General features: G+C 35.0%; 1 protein-coding gene and 1 long non-coding RNA gene across 7 annotated transcripts in view; one reads left to right on the top strand and one right to left on the bottom strand.

The window, feature by feature from the left end:
• The window catches only part of UCHL3 (ubiquitin C-terminal hydrolase L3), a 58,021-nt gene extending 39,951 nt beyond the window's left edge, over window positions 1–18,070 (top strand). For 3 of the 6 annotated variants that reach the window (XM_063650968.1, XM_063650969.1, XM_063650970.1), the window contains exons 6-9: window positions 2,065–2,256; window positions 7,052–7,127; window positions 16,898–16,956; window positions 17,866–18,070. In XM_063650968.1, coding sequence (XP_063507038.1) covers window positions 2,065–2,256; window positions 7,052–7,127; window positions 16,898–16,956; window positions 17,866–17,949 — 411 coding nt within the window. In that variant the 3' untranslated portion in view covers window positions 17,950–18,070. The remainder of the gene's footprint in view (window positions 1–2,064; window positions 2,257–7,051; window positions 7,128–16,897; window positions 16,957–17,865) is intronic. The other 3 variants (XM_054446954.2, XM_054446955.2, XM_063650971.1) reach the window with 1 other exon arrangement.
• LOC134738072 (uncharacterized) overlaps window positions 14,279–26,814 on the bottom strand; it is a 34,330-nt gene continuing 21,794 nt past the window's right edge. Inside the window, exon 3 of the long non-coding RNA XR_010123596.1 lies at window positions 14,279–14,470. This is a non-coding gene — a long non-coding RNA (uncharacterized LOC134738072). The remainder of the gene's footprint in view (window positions 14,471–26,814) is intronic.

The following is a 26,814-nucleotide window of genomic DNA, read 5'->3' on the forward strand; positions in this document are numbered from 1 at the left end:
TTGCTATAAACCAGTGGTTTCCCCCAGCTCAGTGTTCCTCTCTTGTAACGCAGCCTATTCTTTTGCAACCATCCACCCTAGCTCTGTCTGTTGCTCTCATGTGAATTGGCACAAACGTATTGATGATCATGCTCCTTGCTGTGCTATAAGTAATACATTTTTTTTTCTCTGACCCAGGCATCTCATGCCTTTTGCCAATACCCATGAAAAAGTAAGAGGCTAACTTATTAAATTGAAAGAATAAACTCAAATTTCAGATCTGACAGATTACTCTTCTAAACATGTCTTCCTTATTTCTATTTCTGTTCTTTTCTCACACTGAATTCTTTGCCAAGAATATTTTCCCATTTCACCCATCCCAACTTTATATACTCTTTCAGTATACAATGCTGGTTTAGTAATATTTCCCTCTCTAGATTCTTAGAAATTTTTTTCTCCACTATTTATTAGTCACCTCTCCTTCTATCTATTCCTTTACATCATTTCCCCCTTTCATTCATTGCCTCTTTCTTCTTCCCCTATTCTTTCCTTCTCTCTTTCCTGTTATTTGAACATAATCAGATTGAATGTGACAAATTTCTTATTAAACTATGTCTGTGAGAGAAGACATTATCATATACACTTTTTGTTCCCATATAGAATCAAGTATAGGATTCATTTATGTATTTTTGATTGACTGATTCTTATTATGAGCAGCTAAAATGTTCAAACATATTTTTTAACCCTGCATCAGAATGATAGCTTTTTTTTTAAGGTTAGTATATTGTTTATTTAGATTGAAGGTACTAAGTAGGATTAGAGAATTTTCACAGTTGACAAGAGTTTTAAAAATCATTCGGAAAGTAAAACTCATTTTCCTTAAGAGAAATCTATTATGGTTGTTACGGTTAGCAAAATCTATTATCACCAAGCAAGGATTTATATTACCATTCTTTTTATTTCTTCTAACTATGATTGTAGTGATTGTAATTTTGTCATACTCCCTCAAATTTTTTATTTTATATACTGGTGTTATTAATCCAATGTGACAATTATGAAGTCATTTGGATTACTACTATTATGTTATCATACCCTTGTATACTTTGTAGAAAACTCTTGGCTAGATTTGCCTTTTGTGATACAATAGTGTTTGAAAAGGTGTTCCCAAAATACCTAACCTTATCAGAATTATTTCTCTCCTTAACAGTATATGTCCCATGTTAGCATTAACATATTTTTCTTGGTCGCTTTGGCTTTACACCACAGTGATTAAGACCACTGGACTCTAGAACCTGATTTCCTGGGTCTGAATCCCAGTTCTGTTACCTGCTGGCAATGTGACCTTGGTTATGTTACTTAACCCATTTGTGCTCTGATTCTTCATTTGTATAACAGGAATAGTTGTGCCTGTGGGTTACTGGAAAGTTAAACGAACTATATATGTCAAGTCCTTAAAAAGCACCTGGCTTAAAAAAAGATGTGTATTTTATTTAATGACATTGTTTCCTAAAAGATAGCTAAGAGGCCATGATATTTTCCATGTAATGTATCAGCCTAAGTAGGAGGATAGTTTATTCAGATCATCAGCTTTGGAGGGATTAATTTCACTCTTGTTTATATTTTAAAGTTGGCTTTTTTTTTCTTCTTGGAGCTTATTCCTTTTAAGGAATTCTTTTTTACCAATGCCTATCACCATACAGTTTTCTTCTGCCCGTTATTCTTTGTGCGTTTTATATGCGTTACATGGTTTTTGTGTGTGTGTTACTTTTTAAAAACAATTTGATGTAATAATTTTAGTGGCTTTTACGTATTAATTTCCATGAGTCTGTGCTATGCAAATGAGGATATATGAATATTTCCAATGTACACATATAGAACTATGGCATATAACCTGATACTTGGTTATATATTTCCACCTTACCTGCTTTTAACCAATATTCATACGTGATCCTTTGCTAGATAGATTATGGTTATTAAAAATAGTAGACCATGTGAATTACAAGCATGACCATACGTTGCTTTTAAGAATAAATGATCACCTGGTAACGTGGTCTAAGTAAAATATTCTCTTTTTTAATTATGTAGTCCTCCTCGCCATCCTCATCACAGCCTCATTCTAGCCACTGCAGAACGAAGGCCTCATCATTGTGTCACCATGCATCCCTGCCCTGGGTCAAACGTAACCATGTAGGCCCTGCAAAGGCTACCAGTCCATCTCTCCGTCTTCGTCGCTGGCGACCCTTCTTACGCCTACCATCTTTGGGTCTCCATTCTGTTGTAAGTTTAGTCAATCTTCCATCTCTTCTTCCAGTGACAAGGGCTGTCCTTTTTTTTCTTAAACAACTTCAGTCTTCAGAGTGCTTTTCTCTTGGTTCACTCAACCACTAGCTTTTTCTCCCCCAATAAGATTGCAAGCATATCTCTATGCTTTGCATTCTAGCTTGACTTTTGCCAGTGCCTCAGAACATCCATCTTTCCACTCCATATCCTGCCAACATAATGGCACCTGCCTTTTGATGAGTACTGATCCACATTCGTGATAATGTTTAAGTCTGGTTAATTGTTAAAGTGAATATGTGTTCTCTTACCCTTCAGCTTTCTGAATTCATTTAGTTGACTCAGGTCAACAAATGCTGTTCACCTTCTGAGTTCTTTGCCATCTATTACTTTATTATTATTATTATTTTTTATGTTTCTGAGCATGACTTTAGTCTCTTGCCATGCTCTGGGGTTACTTTACTTACTCTATTCTCAATCTAAATCCTTCATGGTGTGGGGTGTTTCATCTAAGCTATTATTTTATTCCCTGAGGTGGCTCAGGTACTTGGTTTAATCTTGATCTGATCTTTCCTGCCTATTCAGTTTCTAAAGATCCTTTCCAAGTACGAAATGAAGATTTTCTCCTTGTGTATTGATGTAGGCTTCCCACAAATTTATGATTTCTCTTTTATAGGCTAATGATATCTGCAAACTATTAAAAATACATTTTTCTTATAATCTTGCTAATTATCTTAAATGTTGAGACTGATGATGCAATTCTAGTAATTATCATAATTGAGATACACTACAGAATTAAGCAACTACAGCTCTTGTCTTTCTGATGTTTTGGACTATTAAAGGCAATGACTGTGGTTTGGTAGAGCCTCCCTAGAAATGGAGTATCTTAAAGCTTTGGTGTGTGCCATACATTTATAAGAAATTTGACATTTCTATAAATCATGATGGCTTTTGAAGCCAGAGGAGGAAGTCTGATTACACATACATTTAATGCTTAAGAACAATTAGAAGTCAATGGCAAGCATTCTTTCCTTCCCCTTATTTACCCTTCTAGTGTTATACTCAAACTCTGAAGTGGTATCTTTCCTTAAATATTTGCTTCCACCAAATATCAGTATGGTCATCAAATACTTTTCCATTTGTGCTGAGTATCAACAAACTCACATCTCTTTCTATTTCATTGTCCTCATTGGGTCATGACATTCTTCATTTTTATTCATTCGTCCATTTGATATTTGTTGCTTCTCTACTGTGCCATATGCCGTTTGGCACAGTGAGAGATACAAGGTGAATTAAATGACCAGGGTAGAATCCTAAAGGTGTAAATTCTGACATGAGCACAATTGATCCAATTCTAATGTGAATTATTTCTTTTCTACTTAAAAATGTTCCAAATATAAATGAACGTATAAAATTTGGCATTTCCTGTTTTATATGCTTTTATATAATGTTGATCTTGGCTCCGTATTAGTTCCATTGCCTTATAGCTTTAAATATTTTTGTAGCATAGTAGTAAAGAACATGGATTCTAGAAACACACTGCCTGGGTTTGAATCCAGATTCTACCACTTACTAGCTATATGACCTAGAGCGTGTTACTTAATGCCTCTGTGCCTCAGTTTTCTCAAGAGTAAGATGGGTATAATCATATTACGTACCTTATTGGGTTTATACAGGTTGAGTATCTCTTATCCAAAATGCTTGGGATGAGAAGTGTTTTGGATTTTGGTTGGATTATTTATATTAGACTTACCTGGTTGAGTATCTCAAGCCAGAAAATTTAAAATCCACAATGCTGCAATTAGCATTTCCTTTGAACATCCTGTTGGTGCTCAAAAAGTTTGAGGTTTTGGAGCATTTCAGATTTTAGATTTTTGGATTTGGGATGCTCAACCAGTATGATGATTAATTATTTGATACATATAAAACATTTAGAACAGTGCCTGGTGGTATATATTAAGTGCTATACAATTACACATTAAATTTAGTGTATATTTTAATGTGACATTTATATTTAGTATTTAATTTATATCTAATTGATTTGTTATCACTTTTTAATTCTTTGAGTTAACTAAGAAGTGTTGCATTCTAAATTAGGGATATATATATCAAAACTAATTGATTGGAAGTCAATGGTACTATTTATACTAAAAGAGTAGGATCCTCATCAGTAGATAGAGACATACAAGAATAGTCATACTACATCTATGAAGTGTCAATATTAGGTGGCAGCTTCAAAGCCAAAGTGGTGTTTGGATGTAAAGTGGAATTTTAATTTTTCCTTCATATATATATGTATGAAGGAAAAAAAGATCTAATCTATAGCTTTTTTTTTTTTTTTTTTTTGCCCTTTGCGTAGTTATTTCTTGGTCATTTTTTGAAATACGACATGCTGAAATTTCCTTTTTATTTGTTTTTCTTGTTTTTAGTGGAATAATTTTTAAGCAATTAAGTAATTACAGATTTTTTAGACTCTGAGACTAATTGAAGCTCACTGAAGGAAAAGGCTTATGACAGGTTTTGAGGTTTTGTGGAAGGCTTAGAAGTTTTGAACTTTGCTTATCTTTTATAATAGTTTGAAGGCTTTTCATACCCTTTTTAGAATTTTGTATTTTTAGTATGCACTTTTAGATTAAAGGTGCAATGATGCACAATTTTGAGTTACTACATTTGATAATTGCTTACATTTGCAATAATGTAGTATTATTATTGGAGTAATACATAAGGTTTATATAAGACTTAACAGTTTACAAAGTACTTTCATGCAGCTCATTTAAACCTCGAGGTGGATAAGAAACCTGAGGCTTACAGGGATTGGGTCCATATTCAGTTCTCTGACTCCAGTTGTACTACTTTTACCTCTAGCATGGTTGTATTTACTGGCACAATATGAAAAATAGAAGCTATAAGATGTGTAATTCTTAAGAAGAGATGGTGTTAAGGTAACTAATAATTTATGAAAGCATAAAGTTTAAGAGATTTAGAGTATTTCATATCCTGTTGGAAAATTGTCTTAAAATGAGTAAAAACAAGACTCTTTCCTAGGTGAATGAATAATTCATTATAGCCTTTTTATTACAGAATTAAAGTTACAGTTTATATAATTGCCTAGGTTTAGCCTTAAAAAATTGGATTCTCTTCTGATTATTGATAAATGGAGATATTAGACTGGCCACTAATATTTTTTGATTCTCTGACCAGGAAAGTAAGGGAACTCATTATCACTGTCTTGACATATTTGAAGAAATATGTTCAGGAGGGATTAGACTTTTTTCTAATATGATGGAAAATACAAGGAGACATATTTAGCCTCAGTATGAGGGAAAATTCTAACAAAACTGTCTAACAATGTAAGGGACTGCCTGAAAACCTAGTGGAGGAGCCTCTGGCATTAGAGGGGCTACCACAAGATGGGGCTGTGCAGTATTGGAGCAACAATTAGAGGGGCTACCACAAGATGGAGAAGTGCAGTACTGGAGCAACAATAAAACTAGATAACCCTGATTGCTAACACCTGTGGAATTCTGTAGTTCTAGAGTGAAGCTAGAAGAGCTGGCTTGCCACATCAGTTTATGCTGAATTTCTTCCATTCATAATTTGAGGGAAATAACCTCTGAAGAATAATGTGAGATTAGGTGAGACACTATGTATAAATGTTTTAGAAACATTCTGTAAATCCAAGATAGTAATGTTTATTCTGTACCTTTCAATATCTGCGTCAGAAAACTTCATATTACAACTACTTGAAACTATATAGTTACTTGAGGATGAAAAGAATATAATTTTTTATTTAAGATACTATCTGTTACTGAAAGGATATTAAGTAATCTGAGATATAATTTGATTTATGCCATTTGAAAACTTTTCCTTGAAAATTTGTGCTCTATTTGCATTTTTAACAGTGATTGTATTTCATTTCAAACCATTTAGATTTGATGTATAGCTAACTCATATTAATATTAGCTGTATAGTTACTACATATCATAGAAAGTGCCAGTTAATCAATGTATCGACTTTGCATATGTTATTTGAATGCCTTAGAAATGTAGATATTGCTCATGCAAATTGATTGGTAAGCTAAAGAAACGTAGATCTAGTCTTAATTTCAAATTGTTTATTAAGCATCAAAGCAAGAGAAAAATCGTAGGCTACTGTGAATTGTACTTTAATTTGTTCTTATCTTTTTTCCCTTCCTTTTAATCGCCTGGGCTATTTTCCTGCATGTATTCATTTTTAAACTTTTAAAATCCAGAGTGAGTTAAAATACTTATTTTACTCAAAGACTGTTTACACTGCAATGTTAAAACATCAGATTATCAAGTTCAAGTCTTTAAGGGAACATCTCTTTTGACATCTTAAAATTTAACTCGAAAAGAGTTTCTTTAAGCTGTTAGGTGTAAAAGTATTTTAACTTTCTTATTTCAAATTTTTAAAACTCATATGTATCAGTTCATGTATTCATTTCATTCAGTAAGTATGCATTGTGCGTATACTGTATACCAGGCATTGTGCTAAGTGCTGAGGCTTCTAAGGTGAACACAATTTTTGGTCTTTAGATAGTTGAGATTAAGAAAGTTGTGCTTTTAGTCACTGTTTTCTTTGCTGATAAATGAGCACATTGTCACAAACACAGGCATGGTCACTCTTTGTCCATTATACCAAACGTTAAGCCTTGAATTATATTGGATAAATGTTCTCATATAATTTGATGTTATTTGTATGTGTTTATATATATATATGAGTGATTTGTTTGACTACTAATGTATATAATACCTATTTTTCCCTCCTATTCCAGGCGCCAAGTATAGATGAAAAAGTAGATCTTCATTTTATTGCATTAGTTCATGTAGATGGGCATCTCTATGAATTAGGTAAGAACTATTTTAATTTGTCCTGGGGAGAGAAATGGTAAATGAGAAACTCTTTACTTATGATAAACAGGACTATTGATATTTATTGTGTTTACTTAAATTAACTGATTGCCTACAAAATTGATTTGACATAGTGACAGTTTTCCTTTTAAGACAGTTTACTAGAAAAATGTTATTTTATGTTTAAGCAACTTATAATTCAAAAATGTTTGCATACCATCTTCGCATTTTAGCAAAGCAAGAAAGTAAAAACCATTACAGGGAACTGCTGCAAATCCCTCTGGCAATCATTACAAAATTATTGAGTGGGTTATCATCAATACCTGGCTGAACAACCTTTAGTTTTAAAAGATAGTGTAGTATTTGGGAGGCTGAGGCAGGCGGATCACCTGAGGTCAGGAGTTCGAGACCAGCCTGACCAACATGGAGAAACCCCATCGCTACTAAAAATGCAAAATAGCCAGGCGTGGTGGCACATGCCTGTAATCCCAGCTACCTGGAAGGCTGAGGCAGGAGAATCACTTGAACACAGGAGGTGGAGGTTTCAGTGAGTCGAGATTGCGCCATTGTACTCCAGCCTGAGCAACAAGAGTGAAACTCCATCTCAAAAAAAAAAAACAAAAAAACATAGCATAGTAGTCGTAATGATTGGGCTGAGTGTCACTAGTTTTCAAGGTTTTGTAGTGTTCCTGTGATTTTTTTAAAGACTTTACAGGAGGCTTTGTTTCCTTCAGGCATGTGTGAGAGTACCCATGATTAGTTACTTGGTATTTTGGCTTATACCTGTACTTTTTTTTTTTTAAGTTTACCTTTCAGTGGACTATTTCATGACATGTTGGAGGAGATCACATAATTTTAGATAATTTACTCAGCCAGAATAAACTTCTTGTAATTTTTTCATAATTGGTGTACAATACTTATTATGACTTCTTATTCTTTTCCATAAGACCTTCTCGAGTTTTAAACAAGCCAAATAAACAACAAAAAAGAGAAGTTCTTTTCAGTAATTCTAGATACCATGAGTTTTGGTTCTATTACCTCTCATTTGCTGTCTATATATTACCTTGTCACATTAATTTTAAGTTGTATAAAGGTAGAAGACTTTTGAAAGAACACAGATTGTGACTGTAAATGTGATCCATAAAATTTAGATAGATTTTGTGTTTGGAATATTAGCAACAGATCGCATACTTTATTAAAAAGAAATGGCCCTATCAAAGGGGACAAGGAAAAGAAAGAACATAGTATTTATAAAAATGTGCAACCCTGAGGGTTGTCTGCAATACTAGAGTGATTTGAGGAGTAATAAAACTTAAATGAAAAGAAGTCATTATTTTGGTAGTATATAATGGACCTCCAGGACAGTTTGGAAGATGTGCCTTGCTAATTCAGTCTATAAAATCTGCAGAGATAAAGTATAACAGTGATTGGGGACTTCAGATGTCTGGGTGGTTGCTGGAAGCAGATTTTCTACTCTGAATTGTGAATAGTAATTAATAACTAGTGGAAGAGGAAATAAAGAGTTCTGGGACTTAACAGACACATTCTGTTGACTTCAAGAAAGTAGATTTGGCCAGAGCAAACATATAACCAGAGACTATAAATGTGATTGTGACTTTCAGAATGAGAGACTTATAGAGCAAACAATGACATCTAAAATATATTTAAACCAAAAGAAAACCTCTCTAATGATCTCAGTGGGAAGGAAAGAGTTGTCTTAAAAAAACCTCGGTTTTACTGGTTAGATAGCTGTCTTGGCTCAGAGGCTAAAAGGGCAGTTAGAAGGAAGGACATATATCAAGGGTAAGCTACATATGAAGAGTGATGCTCTTTTGGAGCATGCCAAGATCAACACAAAAGGATTTTAAAATTGGTTTGAAGTAAGAACCTCATAAAACAAAGTCAGAACTACTGAGGTCTTGTTTGGTTTAGATATTCTTTATCAAGAAGAATGATCTGAGGGAAAATTAGAAGCCTATTGGAAATTAGATTTTTTAAATGAGTTTAAATAATTTCAGAGTGGTAAAGAATAGCCATAATCTTTGAGATGTCAGAGCAATAATAGGTACAGTACAAAGATGGGCAGTTGCTGATTCATTGCAAAGGAAATTGGCAGTAACTCTGATGCAGATCTAATAAATTCAAAAGGAATATTGAGCAAGAAGAGTATTGAGTTAGTGAGTAGAAAACAGTGATTAAGAGATTAGCACTGGGCACAGTGGCGTATTCCTGTAGTCCCACTTTCTGTAGTGGGAAGCTGAAGCAGGATTGCTTGAGCCCAGGAGTTTGAGGCTATAGTGTGCTATGATTGCACCTGTGAACAGCCACTACACTTCTGCCTGGGTGACATGGCAAGACATCATCTCTTAAAAAAAAAAAAGAAAAGACACTATATAACTTTTAAGAAAGAAGTCATTTCAAAGTACAATTGGCTCTCTGTGGGTTCTCGCATTGGTAGATTCAACCAACTGTGGATTGAAAGTATTAGAAAATAAATGCCAATACAACAATAAAAAACAAATTTTGAAAACAACGTAACAACTATTTACATAGCATTTATATTGTATTACGTATGATAAGTAATCTAGAGATGATTTAAAGTATTTGGAATTGTGTAGGTTATATGCAAATACTATACCATTTAGGTAGAGTATGTCAAGGGGCTTGAACATCTCAAAATTTTGGTATGAGATGGGGCCAGGGTCCTGGAACCAGTCCCCCACAGATATGGAGAGATGACTGTAACTTTATTTTTAAAAATAAGGCTGTATGATTGTAGACATTGTGCAAGTTAATTTCTATAGGATATCTATATTTAACAGAGAATGGTGGTAGTCTTTAATGTATTAATTCCCTACTCTAATAAATTGTAAGGTTAACCAATGAAAAGGACTGAGTTATTTCTCTTTTGTTATCACCCCTCCCTTTTCCTTGGGGCCTCATATAGTTTCTGGCATATGTAAAGGGGAAGAAGTACATATTTTAAAATAGATAAAATGACTCCTTGTGGATATAGAGTAGAGCATTGGGATTTAGAGGTGGATTTGGAACTGATTGAACAATCAGATTAAAAAACCATTAACTAATAAATTATTGTCTACCTGAAGTAACAGGAATACTTTGAAGCAGTTTTAGAAATTTTATTTTGAAATAACTTAAGATGTTCATAGAAGTTACAGAAATAGTATACAGAGCTCCCATACATCCTCCTGCAGATTACCCAGATTCAATTCATTTTTCTGAACCATTTGAAAATAAGTTGAAGACATGATGCCCCATTATCTTTAAAAGTTCTGTGTGTATTTTCTCAAAACAAGTGGATACTCTCCTACATAACTATAGTATGAATATCAAAATCAGGAAATTATTATAACATTGATCAAATATTATCTGATCCACAGACCCCATTACAGTTTTCCTGATTATCACAATAATATCCTCTATTCAGGAGCCAATCCAGGATTATGTGTTGAATTCATCATGTTTCTTTGTACTGTTTCTTTCATCTGGAACAGTACCTCAGAATGCTTTCTTGTCTTTCATGACTGTAACATTTATTTTAAGAGTATAGGCCGTTACTTTGAGATTATCCTCCAATTTAGGCCGTCTGATTTATCCTCATGATTTATGCATTTTTGGCAGGAATACTATAGAAATAATGCTGCGTTCTTCTCAGTGCATCATATCGAGAGGCACATGATGTCAATTTGCCCCATTACTGGTGATGTTTAGTCACTTTTAGGTAGTTTCTTCACAATAAAGTTAAGAAGTATGTCATGCAGTTGCTCATCAGGCTTTTATCCTCCAGATTTTGCATCCATTGATTATTCTTGACTGGATTATCATTATGACTATTGCCAAATCGCAATTAAAAAAAAATTCCCCCAACATTAGAAGCTTTCCTTTTCCTCTCATTTATCCATTTATAATCAGAATGGACTCATGGATTCCTACTTTACTTAAATGATTATAATCCATGATATCATGTATTTTTATGCTCAAATTACTGCAGACTTGGCCTTTGAAAGGAACCCCTTCAAACTGCAGCCTTGACGTCCTGGGCTCAAGCAATCCTCTTGCCACAGCCTCCTGAGTAGCTGGGACTATAGGCCTGTGCCACCATGCCTGGCTTTTTTTTTTTTTTTTTTTTTTGTAAATTGTGGTCTTGCTATGTTGCCCAGGCTGGTCTTGAACTCCTGGGCTCAAGTGATCCTCCTGCTTTAGCCTTCCAAAGTGCTGGGATTACAGGCATGAGGCACTGCACACGGGCCATAGTTTTAATTTTTAAGAGTTCTTCTGTTCTCTAAGTTTGCATGGCATTTGAAAATATGGCATTCTGTTCTTTTATGTATGTAGAATTTCCTCATTTTAAGGATAGTAATAATACAGGAATACCTCATTTGACAGTACTTTACATATATTTCATTTGTTACAAATTGAAGGTTTATGGCAGTCTTGCTTTGAGCAAGCTTATTGGCACCATTTTTTCAAACAGCATGTGCTCACTTTGTGTTTCTGTGTCACGCTTTGGTAATTCTCCCAACATTTCAAACGTTTTATTATTATATCTGTTATGGTATCTGTGATCAGTGATCTTTGATATTACTACCGTAATTGTTTTGGGATGCCACAAACTATACCCATATACGCTGGCAAACTTAATTGATTTCATGTATGTGTTCTGACTGCTCCATTAACCAGCCATTTCCCCATCTCTTTTCCTCTCTTTGAACCTCTCTATTCCCTGGGATACAATAATATTGAAATGAGGACAGATAATAACCCTACAAAGGCCTCTAAGCATTCAAGTCACACGTCTCTGACTTTAAGTCAAAAACTAGAAATGATTAAGCTTAGTGAGGAAGGCATATTGAAAGCCAGGATAGTCTGATAGCTAGGCCTCTTGTGCAAAACAATAAGCCAAGTTGTGAATGCAGAGGAAAAGTTCTTGAAGGAAATTAAAAGTGCTGCTCCAGTGAACACATGAATGATGAGAAAGCAAAACAGCATTATTGCTGATATGGAGAAAGTTTGAGTGGTCTGGATAGAAGATCAAACTAGCTACAACATTTTCTTAAGCCTAATCCGGAGCAAGGCCCTACCTCTTTTCAGTTCTGTTAAGGCTGAGAGAGGTGAGGAAGCTACAGAAGAAAAGTCTGAAGCTAGCAGTTGGTTCATGAGGTTTAAGGAAAGAAGTCATCTCCATAACATAAAAGTGCATGGTGAAGCAGCATGTGCTGATGGAGAAGCTGCAAGTTATCCAGAAGATCAAGCTCAGATCTTCCGTGAAGGTGGCTACGTAAACAACAGATTTTCCATGTAGATGACTAGCCTTCTCTTGGGAAGAAGATGCCATCTAGGAATTCTGTAGCTAGAGAGGAGATGTCAATGCCTGCCTTCAAAGCTTCAAAGGACAGGCTGATTGTCTTGTTAATGCAGATGGTGACTTTCAGTTGAAGCCAATGCTTATTTGATATTCAGAAAATTTTAGGGTCCTTAAGAATGATGCTAAATCTTCTCTGCCTATGCTCTATAAATGGAACAACAGAGCCGGGATGATAGTATATCTATTTATAGCCTGGATTACTGAATATCTTAAGCCCTCTGTTGAGACGTACTGCTCAGAAAAAGATTTCCTTTGAAAATATTACTGCTAATTGACAATGCACCTGGTAATCCAAGAAGTCTGATATAGATATATTTACAAAGAGATTAATATTTTCATTTCTGCTAACACAGCATCCATTCTGCAGCCCATGGATCAAGGAATCATTTAGACTTTCATTTCTTGTTATTTAAGAAATACAGTTTGTGAGACTATAGCTGCCACAGTGATTCCTTTGATGGATCTGAGAATAGTAAATTGAAAACTTCCTGGAAAGGATTCACCATTCTAGATGCCATTAAGAACATTCATGATTTATGGGAAGAGCTCAAAATATCAACATTAACAGGAGTTTGGAATAAGTTGGTTCCAATCCTCATGGATGACTTTGAGGGGTTTAAGACTTCATTGGAGGAAGTAACTGCAGATATCGTGAAAATAGCAAGAAAACTAGAATTACAAGGGGAGCCTGAAGATGTGACTGAACTGCTGCAATCTCATGATAAAACTTGAACAAGTAAGGAGTTGCTTCTTAAAGATGAGCAAATAAACTGATTCCTTGAGATGGAATCTACTCCTAATAAAGAAGTCATGAACAGTGTTAAAATGACCACAAACCATAAAGGATTTAGAAGATTACATAAATGTAGTTGATAAAGCAGCAACAGAATTTGAGAGGATTGACAACATTTTTAGAAGAAGTTCTCCTGTGGGTAAAATGCTGTCAAACAGCATCACATGCTACAGAGAAATCTTTCATAAAAGAAAGAGTCAAATATGGCAAACTTCATTATTGTCTTATTTTAGGAAATTTCCACAGCCACCCCAACCTTCAGCAACTGCCATCCTGATCAGTCAGGAGATAGCAACATCAAAGCAAGCCCCTCCATCAGCAAAAAAGATGGCAACTTGCTGAAGGCTGAGATGATCATTAGCATTTTTAGGAATAAAGCGTTTTTTTAATTAAGGTATGTACATTGTTTTCTTAGACATAATGCTAATGTACACCTAATAGACTACAGAGTAATATAAACACAACTTTTATATGCACTAGGAAACAAAAAAGTTTGTGACTCATTTTATTGTGATACTTGCTTCATTGTGGTATTCTGGAAGCTAACCCACAATATCTCTCAGGCATGCCTGTACATTTTTTAAAAGTTTTAATTTCTGTATAGTCTCTGTTTTTTAAGCCTGTACATTTTTAAAAAGTTTTTATTTCTGTGGTTGGGTGTGGTGGCTCACGCCTGTAATCCCAGCACTTTGGGAGGCTGAGGTGGGTGGATCACAAGGTCAGGAGATCGAGACCATCCTGGCTAACATGGTGAAACCCCGTATCTACTAAAAATACAAAAAATTAGCTGGGTGTGGTGGTGGATGCCTGTAGTCCCAGCTACTCGGGAGGCTGAGGCAGAAGAATGGCGTGAACCTGGGAGGCAGAGTTTGCAGTGAACTGAGATCGCGCCACTGTACTCCAGCCTGGGCGACAGAGCGAGACTCCATCTCGAAAAAAAACAAAAGCAAAAACAAAACAAAAACAAAAACCAGTAAAACAGTTTTTATTTCTGTATAGTCTCTGTTTTTTAAGCTCCATCATTCATGTCGTTGGCCGTTCTTGGGTATTTGACAGTAGCTGATACTCAGTTATCTGCACCAAAAAGCATCTCGTGATGTTTGTCATGTCGCTTGTCTCTTGTACAACTCTGTTGTCACCTTTCTCTGAGGGCTTGTGATCACACTATGCAAAAAACAAGTTCTGAATGAATTGGTTAGTTACTACCAAAAAGTCAGGCCACTATTGTCTTCCCTGTCCAGCCTGGAAGTGGCACAGCCCATTTGGACTGGGGTTTTTAGGTTACATGACCCATGTACAAGGTGCAGCTTTTTCCTGCCTCTTTTAGAAGGGGCCTGTTAGTGTGACAGTCTCTGAGCCTCATGGATTCTTCTGCAGTGTATGCATTTACTGAAATTACACCCAAAGTTGTTGGCAAGTGACAGTTTTGTGGTAGTGGTGTTTGGAACAACAGCAAATTTTACATTTTATTGTTTTGGCAAAATTTTTCTGTAAAGGACCAAGTAGTAAATATTTTAGGTTTTGTGGGCTACATACTGTCTTTTAAAAACATAAAAACCAGTCTTAGCTTAAAGGAGGCATTAAAAATACACTGAGGGCTGGATTTGGCCCATGGATTAGAATAACAGTAAAAATCATAATTAATCTTTGTTCTATACTGCTATTATAAAAATAGACTGTACAGTTTTGACATTTCAGGATCAGTTGTTTAACAATCTTAGTCTATAATAATTGAAATTAATTATATGTTACTTTAAACAGCTGCATTCGAAGGAAAATTGCTCACTGCCATTTTTTGTTTTTATTTTATTATGTTATTATTTTACTTTTTAGAGACAGAATCTCACTTTGTCACCCAGGCTGGAGTGCAGTGGCACGATCATAGCTTGCCACATCCTTGAACTCTTGGGCTCAAGTGATCCTCCTGCCTCAGCCTCCCAAATAGCTGGGACTACAGACTTGTGCCACTATACTTGGCTAATTTATTAATTCTTTGTAAAGGTGGGGTCTCACTGTATTGCCCAGGCTGGTGGTGAACTCCTGGCCTCAAGCAATCTTCTTGAATTACAGGCGTGAGCCACCACACCCAGCCATAGCTGAGTTTATTAGCTCTTTAGTCTCATGAATGACACACACACAAAAATGATGGAAACCAGGAAAATACATATATTAAGCCAGGTGCTGTTGCATGTGCCTGCAGTCCCAGCTACTTGGGAAGCTGAGGCAGGAGGACTGCTTGAACGCAGGAGGTCAGGTTCAGCCTGGGGAATATAAGTGAGGCCCTGTCCCTAAATTAAATAGAAGAAAGAAAAATACAAAAGGAAAAAATATATATTAATTTATAATTTGGTTAGGGAGGGAACAGTCTACATTGTTTACTTATACTTTTGCCTTTATGTAGACATTAAAAAATAATACAAAATGGCGTGGCACATAATGAATGTGATAGTCATATAAACATAGAATAGTCTATTGAAGAATAAGCATTTGCCACAAAAGGATATTTTAAGAAGACATTTTATGATATATTATTGAGAAATATACATTACAATTTAGGAAGATAGTATAAGTTCATAGAAATATGGATAATTAAGTGTTCATGTGTAATATAGTTACAGGAAAATGTTTCCTAAAGGTTTCTTAGAAACTTTAGGAATTACATCCCAGGCATTGTAGTTAAGGGATAAGTTTCTTTTGGATTTTGAATATTTATCTCAATGTTAGTCCAAAAATAGGAATCACAAATTCTGATGATATAATTTATAGAAATTAATATTACTTTTTATGGAGATGAATTTATGTGTTGATTTTCATTCATTTTTAAAAAAAATCTGACAACCAAGTCTATTACTAGATGCATATTCAGAAATTTTTATTATGGTTAAAAACCATGGAATCGTAGAAGGGGCTGTGTTTTATGGATTGAACTTAATGAAGAGCCACTTACAAGACATCTGAGATTATGGATTTGGATATATAATTGTCAGTTGACTTTGGGTTAGCATGAGTTTAAATAATTCTGGACTTTTAAAAAAATAGTATTGAAAAAGTACTAGTTTGTTTAAGTTGATTGTGAATTTGGTTATTTTGGTGGTCAGTAAAATAACCCTGGGTTATTTGGATTATTCCTCTATATTACTGCATTGGTGGTACACAATTAGTAGTAGTATTGTATAAGCCATGACAGTGTGGCTCCCTTTCATTGTTTTAAACATGTCTGTCTTACTTGAGATCTTCCTATTTAAAGTGAAAAAAGAAATTTTTTTAATTTCTAAGGATAAAAGCTGGGGTGATAATTTTTAAAAAACTGACTTAATTTTGCGTATCATTTTCAGGAAACGAAAGCCAGCATTGTAATAAATTCTGTTCATGAAGATAATTTAGGCTTTCAAATATGGAAGCAAAATTCTAACTAATAAACTTTAATAAAAAATATTCATGGTAGCACATTAAAACATTTGTTTTAGGATATATTATTTAAAATGGCTTTTAACTTTTCTTGCCTCACTGGGGGAAGAGGAAAATGGAAGTTGAAAGTACATTATCCTGTAAAAACAGCTAAGCATTCAATTGTTTGTCTGTTTTCCACAGATGGGCGGAAACCATTTCCAATTAACCATGGTGAAACTAGTGATGAAACTTTATTAGAGGTAACAGTAACACTTGTTGGCCCATCTTAAGTGCTATCAATATTTTGTCATCTTTAAAACATCTCTAAAGGTCACTTGCATAACATTTTCTTTGTATTTGAATACTTCTTTATCCTTGTTCTCTCTAGAAAATCCAAAAAGAAAATTTATATTAGTGTTAAAAATCTACAACAAATAAAGAGGTTTTCACAGCTCTATGAACAAACGTAAAATTTGAAAAGGCAAGAATAGTATTGAAAGACTTGCTCATTATATCCCAGATTTCATCAAATCCAGGATACCATTAATTGTATCTTGATCCTGATTTTAGAGATTTTAAAACATGAATAAATTATGTGGCTTAGAATCAATGAAACGTGATTTTTAGGTGAAAAGTTTCTTAATAGCATTTTAAGAACACTTATGGCCAGGCGTAGTGGCTCATGGCTGTAATCCCAGCACTTTGGGAGGCCGAGGCGGGTGGATCACCTGAGGTCAGGAGTTCGAGACCAGCCTGACCAGTATGATGAAACCGCGTCTCTACTAAAAACATAGAAATTAGCTGGGCGTGGTGATATGTGACTGTAGTCCCAGCTACTAGGGAGGCTGAGACAGGAGAATTGCTTGAACCTGGAAGGCAGAAGTTGCAGTAAGCCGAGATTGTACCACTGCAGTCCAGCCTGGGTGACAGAGCAAGACTCTGTCTCAAAACAAAGAAACAAACAAACAAAAAACTTACTGTATCTTATACTTTTGTACAAAGCAAATTAGGGCACCCAGCTGTTTACTTTTCTGGTGTTCTTTATTTCTCATTTGGAAAAGGAAGTTTGCAGTGTAAAATTAGTATGAATTAGAAAAATATGAAATGTTTATCATTTGTAAGTAAAACACTTATACACTGAAAAATCATACTTTTTTTTTCCTCCATAGGATGCCATAGAAGTTTGCAAGAAGTTTATGGAGCGTGACCCTGATGAACTAAGATTTAATGCGATTGCTCTTTCTGCAGCATAGCTTGTCAATAATGGAAACACCAAAAACTGTATTATTTGCAACTAAATTTTCTCTGCCATACACTAACTCAAAAATTTTGATATTTTCATTAACTTGATGATTAAACTTTATGTGAGTTAAACTTTGCCTTAACCTGTGTTTTATGTTATTTTTGCTCCAGGTTAAAGGTGCAATGCTTTCCTCCTCTTTTTCTTGTGAAGGATTTATCTTGTTTGAAAACTAGCAATAGCTTTCTTATTCTTTTTAGATTTTACAGGAAATTTTGTATTGGGATACTAGGCATAATTTTCATCTGCATAACATGAATATATATTATCTATGTTAACATGTTTATTTAGAAAACATTTGTGAAGCATCTACTTGTAACGAGATGGATGCCATTCTGGGTTCAGAAGTTAAAGCATTGAAAGCTGTTGAAAAATGTAATAGTCATGGAGCTTATGTTATTGTACAAGAGATAAATAACAAACACATCAAGATAAATACCAACGACAGATGCTGTGTGGAAAATTAAAATAGGATTTGTGTTAGGGAGTGACCGAGCAGCTACTTTAGATTTTGTTGTCAGGGAGGCTTCTGTGAGGAGGTGACTTTAAAGATCAGATCTGAATGACTAAAAGTAGCCTGTCATAAAGGTGGTGAGGAAGAGCAGAAGTAATTAATGTGAAGTCCCTAAAGTAGGAATATCTTGCTATATTGTAGGACCAGGAAGGAGGTTCAAGTGGCCAGAGCATAGAAAGTAATAGGGAAAGTAGCAAGAGATGAGGTCAGAAAAGTAGGGGCTTTTTGATACAGGAAAAGGCATTTGGATTCATTGCAAATGTGATGGTAAGCCATTGGAGAATTTTAAGCAGGACAGGAACTTGCTTTGATTTATAATTTTAAAAGGTCACTCTGACAACTCTATGGATAATATATTGAGGAAGGGAGCAAGAATAGAGGTAGAAAAACCTGTGAGGTGCCCACTGTAGTTGTTCAGTGGGATGATGATGGCTGGGCCTTAAAAATGGTAGATTAGAGGCCAGGTGCAGTGTCTCACGCCTGTAATCCCAACATGTTGAGGCATGCAGCCAGGAATTTGAGACCAACCTGGGTAACAAAGCGAGACCCCATCTCTACCAAAAAAAAAAAAAAAAAAAAAAGTTAGTCGGACACGGTGGCATATGCCTGTAGTCCTAGCTACTCAGGAGGCTGAGGCGGGAAGGATTGCTTGAGCCCAGGAGTTTGAGGCTGCAGTGAGCCATGATTGTATCACTGCACTCTAGACTGGGTGATGGAGGGAGACCCTGTTTCAAAAATAATAAATAAATTTAGATGGTGGTACATGAGTGAATTTTGGTTGTGCTTTGAAGAAAGAAGGGCTTCAGTTGAGTCTTTAAGGAGAGGTGGAAAGGCAGTAGAAAAGTGAAAGGGCGTTTATAGAGTTGGGCCAAAACACAGAGTTGCTGTGATGACAGTGTGTATATCTTTTTGGGAAAGGAATAGCCATTACTCGGGTATATACATTTATAAAAACTCATTGACTTGTACATTAAAAATCTGTACTTCACTGTATATGCATTTTACCTAAAGTAGGGGGAGGTAGTAGTTGGTTACTTGGAATATGCATTTATCATAACTCTGAATTGTACATTTAAAATCTGTACTTTACATACATTTTATCTTAAAAAAAAAAAACAAAAAAAACCAGGGTTGGGTTGAAATGAGTATAATAGTTAGGAGAAAAACCAGATTGGTCTAGAATGAAGTTTTTGACCAGTAATTGAATATAGATGTTTACACAGAATTCACTGAGTTAAGAGTAGTAAGGCGTGGCTTTTAGAATGAATTAGATCTTTGTTACTCAAGTGTGGTTGCATCAGTACTACCTGGGAGCTTCTTAGAAATGGGAAATTTCAGACCCCACCCCCAAAACCTTTTAACAAGATGCCTGCTTATTCATAAGCAATAAATTAAGCTGGAAGCACTAGATTAGATTAGTTAAGCATTTTTAACAAGATCTCTTCTTACTCATAAGCAATAAATTAAGTTTGGGAAGCACTAGATTAGAAAAATAGACTATAACGAGGAAAATAACTTCGGAAGATATTTAAGCTTACCATTATTCTACAGTGGAAAGGGCATGGGTGAAATGTTGGCAGTAAGGATGAAAAAATAATCTGAAACAATTTGATAGACTGTATATGCAGATGATGCTTGCCATACCAATAATAACAACCCATGTATTCTATTCTTGTTATATTATCTTTTGTGTGTTATCTTAAATATTTTAAACATTCCTAAGCAGTTTTCTGCCTGTTGCCTTGCTGGATTTCTCTTAATTATATGATTTCTTAATAGATCCTAAATCAATGGCACATTACCTAGTATTTACATTGTTTCTCAAAATATGCTACGAGAAACACTAACTTTGCAGAACTCTTAATGGGTAAGAAAGATTTGAAGTCAAGTATTTTGAAAATATTGGGTTAAACAATTTTTTTGAAAGTTACAGGTATATTTGGAGGGGGGCAATTATAGAATGCCTCAGTTTTTTCAAAAAATATTCCATGTATTATGAACAACATTTTCTAAACATTTTAGGGAGCAGCACTTAGACCTTGCCTTCTTTGGCACACAGTTTAAGGTGGTAGTCCCTTGTGGAACACACAGCTTGAAAACTCTTCTTGCTTCTCTCTTAGGTTTATGTGTAAACTTTTAGTTCTCAACTCTATTCCCTACAATACTTTGTTTAGTCACTTTCTTAAAACTTGGCACTTGTAGAAAAGATTAATAGTTTACTTTGTGTGAAAACTCGTGGAGACACTAAGGTTGATAAGTTGTGGGTTATTTCTGTATACTGCTGTTAATGACCCTGATAGCGGGGAAAATAGAACTAAAATGAGAACTAGAACTAAATATTTTTGCTTGGTGGACTTTTGGGAACATCATCTTTCACTGGGTATAATGGTTTTCTTTAAATTATTGAAACAGATGAGCTTTTATGAGCCCCATAATACTTAACCTGAATATTTTCAATGTTCATTTGTGAGTAAAGCAGAAGTTACCTGTATTCTATGGCAAGTCGAAGTTTAAGCTATCTTAAATGAAAACTATCTTTGATTCCTTATAAAAAATATTTGAACAAATCCGATTTAAATTTATTTTATTCCATCTTTGATTTGTGTGCAAGCCTTATTTGGTAAGCTTTATCACTGGGCTGTGTATAACATACAACCTGCTTATTTAATGAAAATAATAGAGCTTAAAAGGTATTTTTAGACATTAATGTTTGTCTACTACTGTATCTTTCAAAAGAAGCATTATAGGGCTTATGATTCCTCTGTTGGTGCTGGTAAGAATTGCAAAGAGGCATATTTCCATCACTTTTTTGGAACTTTCGTATTCATAGAAATTTATTTATTTTAGGTAAATCTTATGTAGGTATATATGTATATATATGTGTGCATGTATATATATGTACACACATTCACACATGCATACCTTGAAAAGGCAAATAACCTTGGTTTAAATCCTCTATCTTATTTAAATCCATGACTGAAGTTAAGTAAAACCACTTTGAAAAGTGTGTAATCAGCTGGGCATGGTGGCTCACGCCTGTAGTCCCAGCATGCCTAAAGTCCCAGCACTTTGGGAGGCAGAGGTAGGCGGATTGCTTGAGCCCAGGAGTTCAAGACCAGTCTGGGCAACCTGGCAAGACCTCATCTCTACTAAAAATACAAAAATTAGCTGGGTGTGGTGGTGTGCATCTGTGGTCCCAGCTACTTGGGAGGATGAGGTGGGAGGATTGCTTGAGCCTGGGAGGTGGAGGCTGCAGTGAGCCAAGATCACACCACTGCACTTCAGCCCCAGTGAAAGTAAGACCGTGTCTCAAAAAAAACAAAAAAACAAAAAAACCCTGTAATCATTATATAAGGTTTTTAGAACTAATTTAGAGGGATTTATATACACATACATAAAGTTTAATAGTTAATGTTACCAGATTCCCTGGTAAGATCTTAAAATGAGCTTCCTTGTGTTCTCAACAACATTGCTACTAAAAACCAAGTGTGGAATATACTCTTCAGATAGCAGCAAATGTTTCGTCATTTCCTTTGCTTCTGTTGATTTTCAAAAGTTTACCTCCTTAAAGTACATAAACTATTTTGTAGAAGATTCCACATCATGAAGGGCATTAATTTTCTTGGGCCACTGGTGCCAGTTGATCAGACCAACCTAGCATGCCTCAGTTTCATGCATATTCTCACTTGTTTTCCTTCTGAATAAAAGTTATTCTAAATCTTCCTCTTGACTTCTTTGTTTAGGGTAGTGGTTCTGAACCTGTCTGTTGCTTCTACCTACTTGATAGGTGAGGGTCCTCAGTACATTTTTCCACAGGACACAACAAGATATTATACAGGAGGTTATAAAGACAAAGGCTGGATATTACGAGCAATTCCTTATTGTCTAATTGATAAGGAAACTCCTGGTTTAGGGACACTAAATGTATATGACCTATACTGAAAACTACTTTGCAAAATTAATTTAAAATTGCTTAGAAATATATAATGTAGCTCTTATAATCTACAAGGTAGATATGAATATAACTTGAATTATTTAAAATAAGAATCAAGTTATATGACTGGCACAATTTATTTGGTTCAGAACTGTACTCTTTATCAACATGTAAACATAGTTGATATTCAAATAAATAAGTTATGTTTAATAGTGTGTCCTTTAAGAGCTAAAGGATCTCTGTGTCCTGCACATGTTTTATGACTACAAGATGAAAACAAATTGCTTGAGGTTATATTTGTATCTTAAACATGAAAAACTTGAAGCACATGCAAAGGTTGTAAATTAGACTGTTCTTTAAAAATGTAGTAAAACCTGTCTGATGAAAAGTTGCGTTGCTTACTGAGAGTTCACCTGTGGGAGAAGATGACAAAAAAAAAAATGCATCTGAATTTTCCTGTGTGGCTAAGCCAAGAAAGTACTTTTCCAGAGGGTTATTTTCTTTATTCTCCCTGAATACTAAGTATTTGACACCAGAAGTTCCTCCCTTCTTCCACCACTACAGAAATAATATACATTTTATCCCAGTGTGCAGGGAATGTATGACAGGGAATGTTACTCTGCATATTTTTTGCCATCAAGACCAAAACATGATATTTCATGGTCAGGGTATAACTTAAAAGATGTATTCTTCTGAAGAGTTGATTTTAAAACAAAATGCAAATACCTTAAATATTTTTTATATTAATATGATAGAGACATTAGTTCTTATAGCCACATTCTGGTACTATAATCAGGTACATTGAAGTATTCAAGATAAGAGCACAAAAGTACTCATTTTAAGAACTTTAGAAAACACGGCTTATGGGCAATATAAACTTGAAGAATGTTTAAAGCAAACTATTTACTTCATGGTTTTAGTTTTTACCTTGTTTTTCCCATTTTGGAAGACTAAAGCATGTACGTCAGTTGTTACAAGTATTCCAGTGAAGCCTTTTAGTTTTTGAAGGACTAGTAGGCATCTCCTGTTTTTTTTTTTTTCTTTTTAAATGGTGCATGAAATGCCAAGTGAAAGTGACTTCTTTTTTTTTTTTAATCTTCAACTTTTTGTTTTTACGGGTACATAGTAGGTGTATATATTTATGGGGTACATGAGATATTTTGATACAGGCATCCAATTTGTAATAATCACATCAGGGTAAATGGGATATCTGTCACCTGAAGCATTTATCCTTTGTGTTACAACCGTCCACATATACTCTTAGTTATGTACAATTAAATGATTGACTATAGTCACACTGTTGTGGTATGAAATACTAATTCGTACTCTCTAACTTGTTTTTGTGCCCATTAACCATCCCCACTCCCTCACTACCCTTCCCATCTTCAGGTAACCACCATTCTGTTCTCTATCTCCATGAGTTTAAATTGTTTCAATTAATTTTTTAGCTCCCACAAATAAGTGGGAACATAGAATTTTGTCTTTGTGTCTGGCTTATTTCACTTGACAGAATGACTGCCAGTTCTATCCATGTTGTTGCAAATGACAGGATCTCATTCTTTTTATGGCTGAATAACACTCCTTTCTGTATATGTACCATGTTTTCTTTATCCATTCATCTATTGATGGACACTTAGGTTGCTTTGAAATCTTGGCTGTTATGGATAGTGCTGTGCTAAACAGGCGAGTACAGATAATTTCTTCAATATACTGATTTTCTTTCTTTTGTATGTATACTTAGCAATGGGATTGCTAAATTATAGGGTAGTCCTATTTTTAGTTTTTTGATGAATCTCCAAACTCTTCTCCATAGTGTTTGTACTAATTTACTTTCCCACCAACAGTGTATGAGGGTTCCTTTTTCTCTACATCCTCATTTTTATTGCCTGTCTTTTGGATAAAAGCCATTTTAACTGGGGTGAGATAATGTCTCATCGTAGTTTTGATCTCCATTTCTCTAATGATCAGTGATGTTGAGCACCTTTTCATATTTGCCATTTGTGTGTCTTCTTTTGAGAAATGTCTGTTTAGATCTTTTGCCCAATTTAAAATCAGATTGTTAAATATTTTTTCAAATTGTTTGAGCTCTTTATATATTCTGGTTATTAATCGCTTGTCAGATGGCCAGTTTGCATATATTTCCCCATTCTATGTGTTGTCTCCACTTTGTTGGTGGTTCCTTTGCTGTGCAGAAGCTTTTTAACTTGATGTGATTCCATTTGGTCATTTTTGCTTTGGTTGCCTGTGGTTGTGAGGTATTACTCAATAAATCTTTGCCCTGTCTAATGTCCTGGAGTTTCCCCAGTGTTTTCTTGTAGTAGTTTCATAGTTTAGGGTCTTAGATTTGTCTCTCTTTTTTTTTTTTTGAGACAGAGTCTTGATCTGCTGTCCAGGCTGTAGTGCAATGGTGCTATCTTGGCTCACTGAAACCTCTGCCTGCCAGGTTCAAGCGATCCTCCCACCTCAGCCTCCCGAGTAGCTGGGATTACAGGTCCACACCGCCATGCTCAGCTAATTTTTGTATGTTTAGTAGAGACAGGTTTTTTGCCATGTTGGTCAGGCTGGTCTTGAACCCCTGGCCTCAAGTGATCTGCCCTCTTTGGCCTCCCAGAGTGCTGGGATTACAGATGTGAGCCACCACACCCAGCCAGATTTAAGTCTTTAATTCATTTTGTTTGAATTTTCTATATGGTGAGAGATAGGGATCTGGTTTCATTCTTCTGCTTTGGATATCCAGTTTTCCCAGCACCATTTACTTAAGATACTGTCCTTTCCTCAATGTATGTTCTTGGCACCTTTGTCAAAAATGAGTTCACTGAAGATGTGTGGATTTGTTTCTGGGTTCTTTATTTTGTTCCATTGGTCTATGTATCTGTTTTTATGACAGTACTCTGCTATTTTGATTCTATAGCTTTGTAGTATAATTTAAAGTCAGGTACTGTGATTTCTCTAGTTTTGTTCTTTTTGCTCAGGATAGCTATTCTGGGTCCTTTGTGGTTCCATATACATTTTAGGATTTTTTTTTTCTATTTCTGTGAAGAATGTAATTGCTATCTTGATAGAGATTACATTGAACCTGCAGACTGCTTTGGGTAGTATGAACATTTTAACAATATTGATTCATCCAATCCATGAACATGGAATATTTTTCCATAGTTTGGTGTCCTCTTCAGTTCCTTTCATCAGTGTTTAACTTTCATTGTAGAGATCTTTATTTGCTTAAGTTAATTCCTAGGTATTTAATTTTATTAGGAGCTATTGTAAATGGGATTACTTTTTTATTTCTTTTTTATATTGTTCACTGTTGGCGTACAGAAATGCTACTGATTTTTGTGTGTTGATTTTATATCCTGCAACTTTACTGAATTTATCAGTTCTAATAGTATTTTTGTGGAGTCTTTAGATTTTTCCAAATATAAGATTGTATCATCTGCAAATAAGGAAAATTTGATTTCTTCCTTTCCAATTTGGATGCCATTTATATCTTACCTGATTGCTGTAGCTAGGACTTTCAGTACTATATTGAACAACAGTGGTGAAAACGGACATCCTTGTCATGTTCCAGTTCTTAGAGGAAAGGCTTTCAGTTTTTCTCCATCCAGTATGATACTAGCTGTGGGTCTATTGTATATGGTTTTTATTATGTTGAGGTGCATTCCTTCTATATTCAGTTTTTAAAGATTTTTTTAATCATGAAAGGATGTTGAATTTTATCAAATACTTTTATAGCATCAATTGAAATAATCATATGTTTTCTTCTTCATTCTTTTGATATGATTTATCACATTGATTGATTTGTATATGTGGAACCATCCTTGCATCTTTGGGATAAATCCCACCTGGTGATGATGAAAAAACTTTTTAATGTGTTGTCAAATGTGATTTGCTAGTATTTTGTTCAAGATTTTTACATGAATGTTCATCAGGGATATTGGCCTGTAGTTCCTTCCTTCCTTCCTTCCTTCCTTCCTTCCTTCCTTCCTTCCTTCCTTCCTTCCTTCCTTCCTTCCTTCCTTCCTTCCTTCCTCCCTCCCTCCCTCCCTCCCTCCCTCCCTCCCTCCCTCCCTCCTTCCTTCCTTCCTTCCTTCCTTCCTTCTTCCCTCTTTCTTTCTTTCTTTCTCTTTTCTTTCTTTCTTTTTTTGTCTGGTTTTGGTATCAGGGTATTACTGGCCTGGTAGAAAGAGTTTGGAAGTATTCCCACCTCCTCTTATTTTTGGAATAGTTTGAATAGGATTGATACTAGTTTTTCTCTAAATATTTGGGAAAATTCAGCAATGAAGCCACCAGGTACTGGGCATTTCTTTGGTGGGAGACATTTCATTACAGCTTTAATCTCATTACTTGTAATTGGTCTGTTTGGGTTTTGGATT

Source organism: Pongo pygmaeus, chromosome 14, assembly GCF_028885625.2.
Source record: "Pongo pygmaeus isolate AG05252 chromosome 14, NHGRI_mPonPyg2-v2.0_pri, whole genome shotgun sequence".
NCBI classification, from domain to species: domain Eukaryota; kingdom Metazoa; phylum Chordata; class Mammalia; order Primates; family Hominidae; genus Pongo; species Pongo pygmaeus.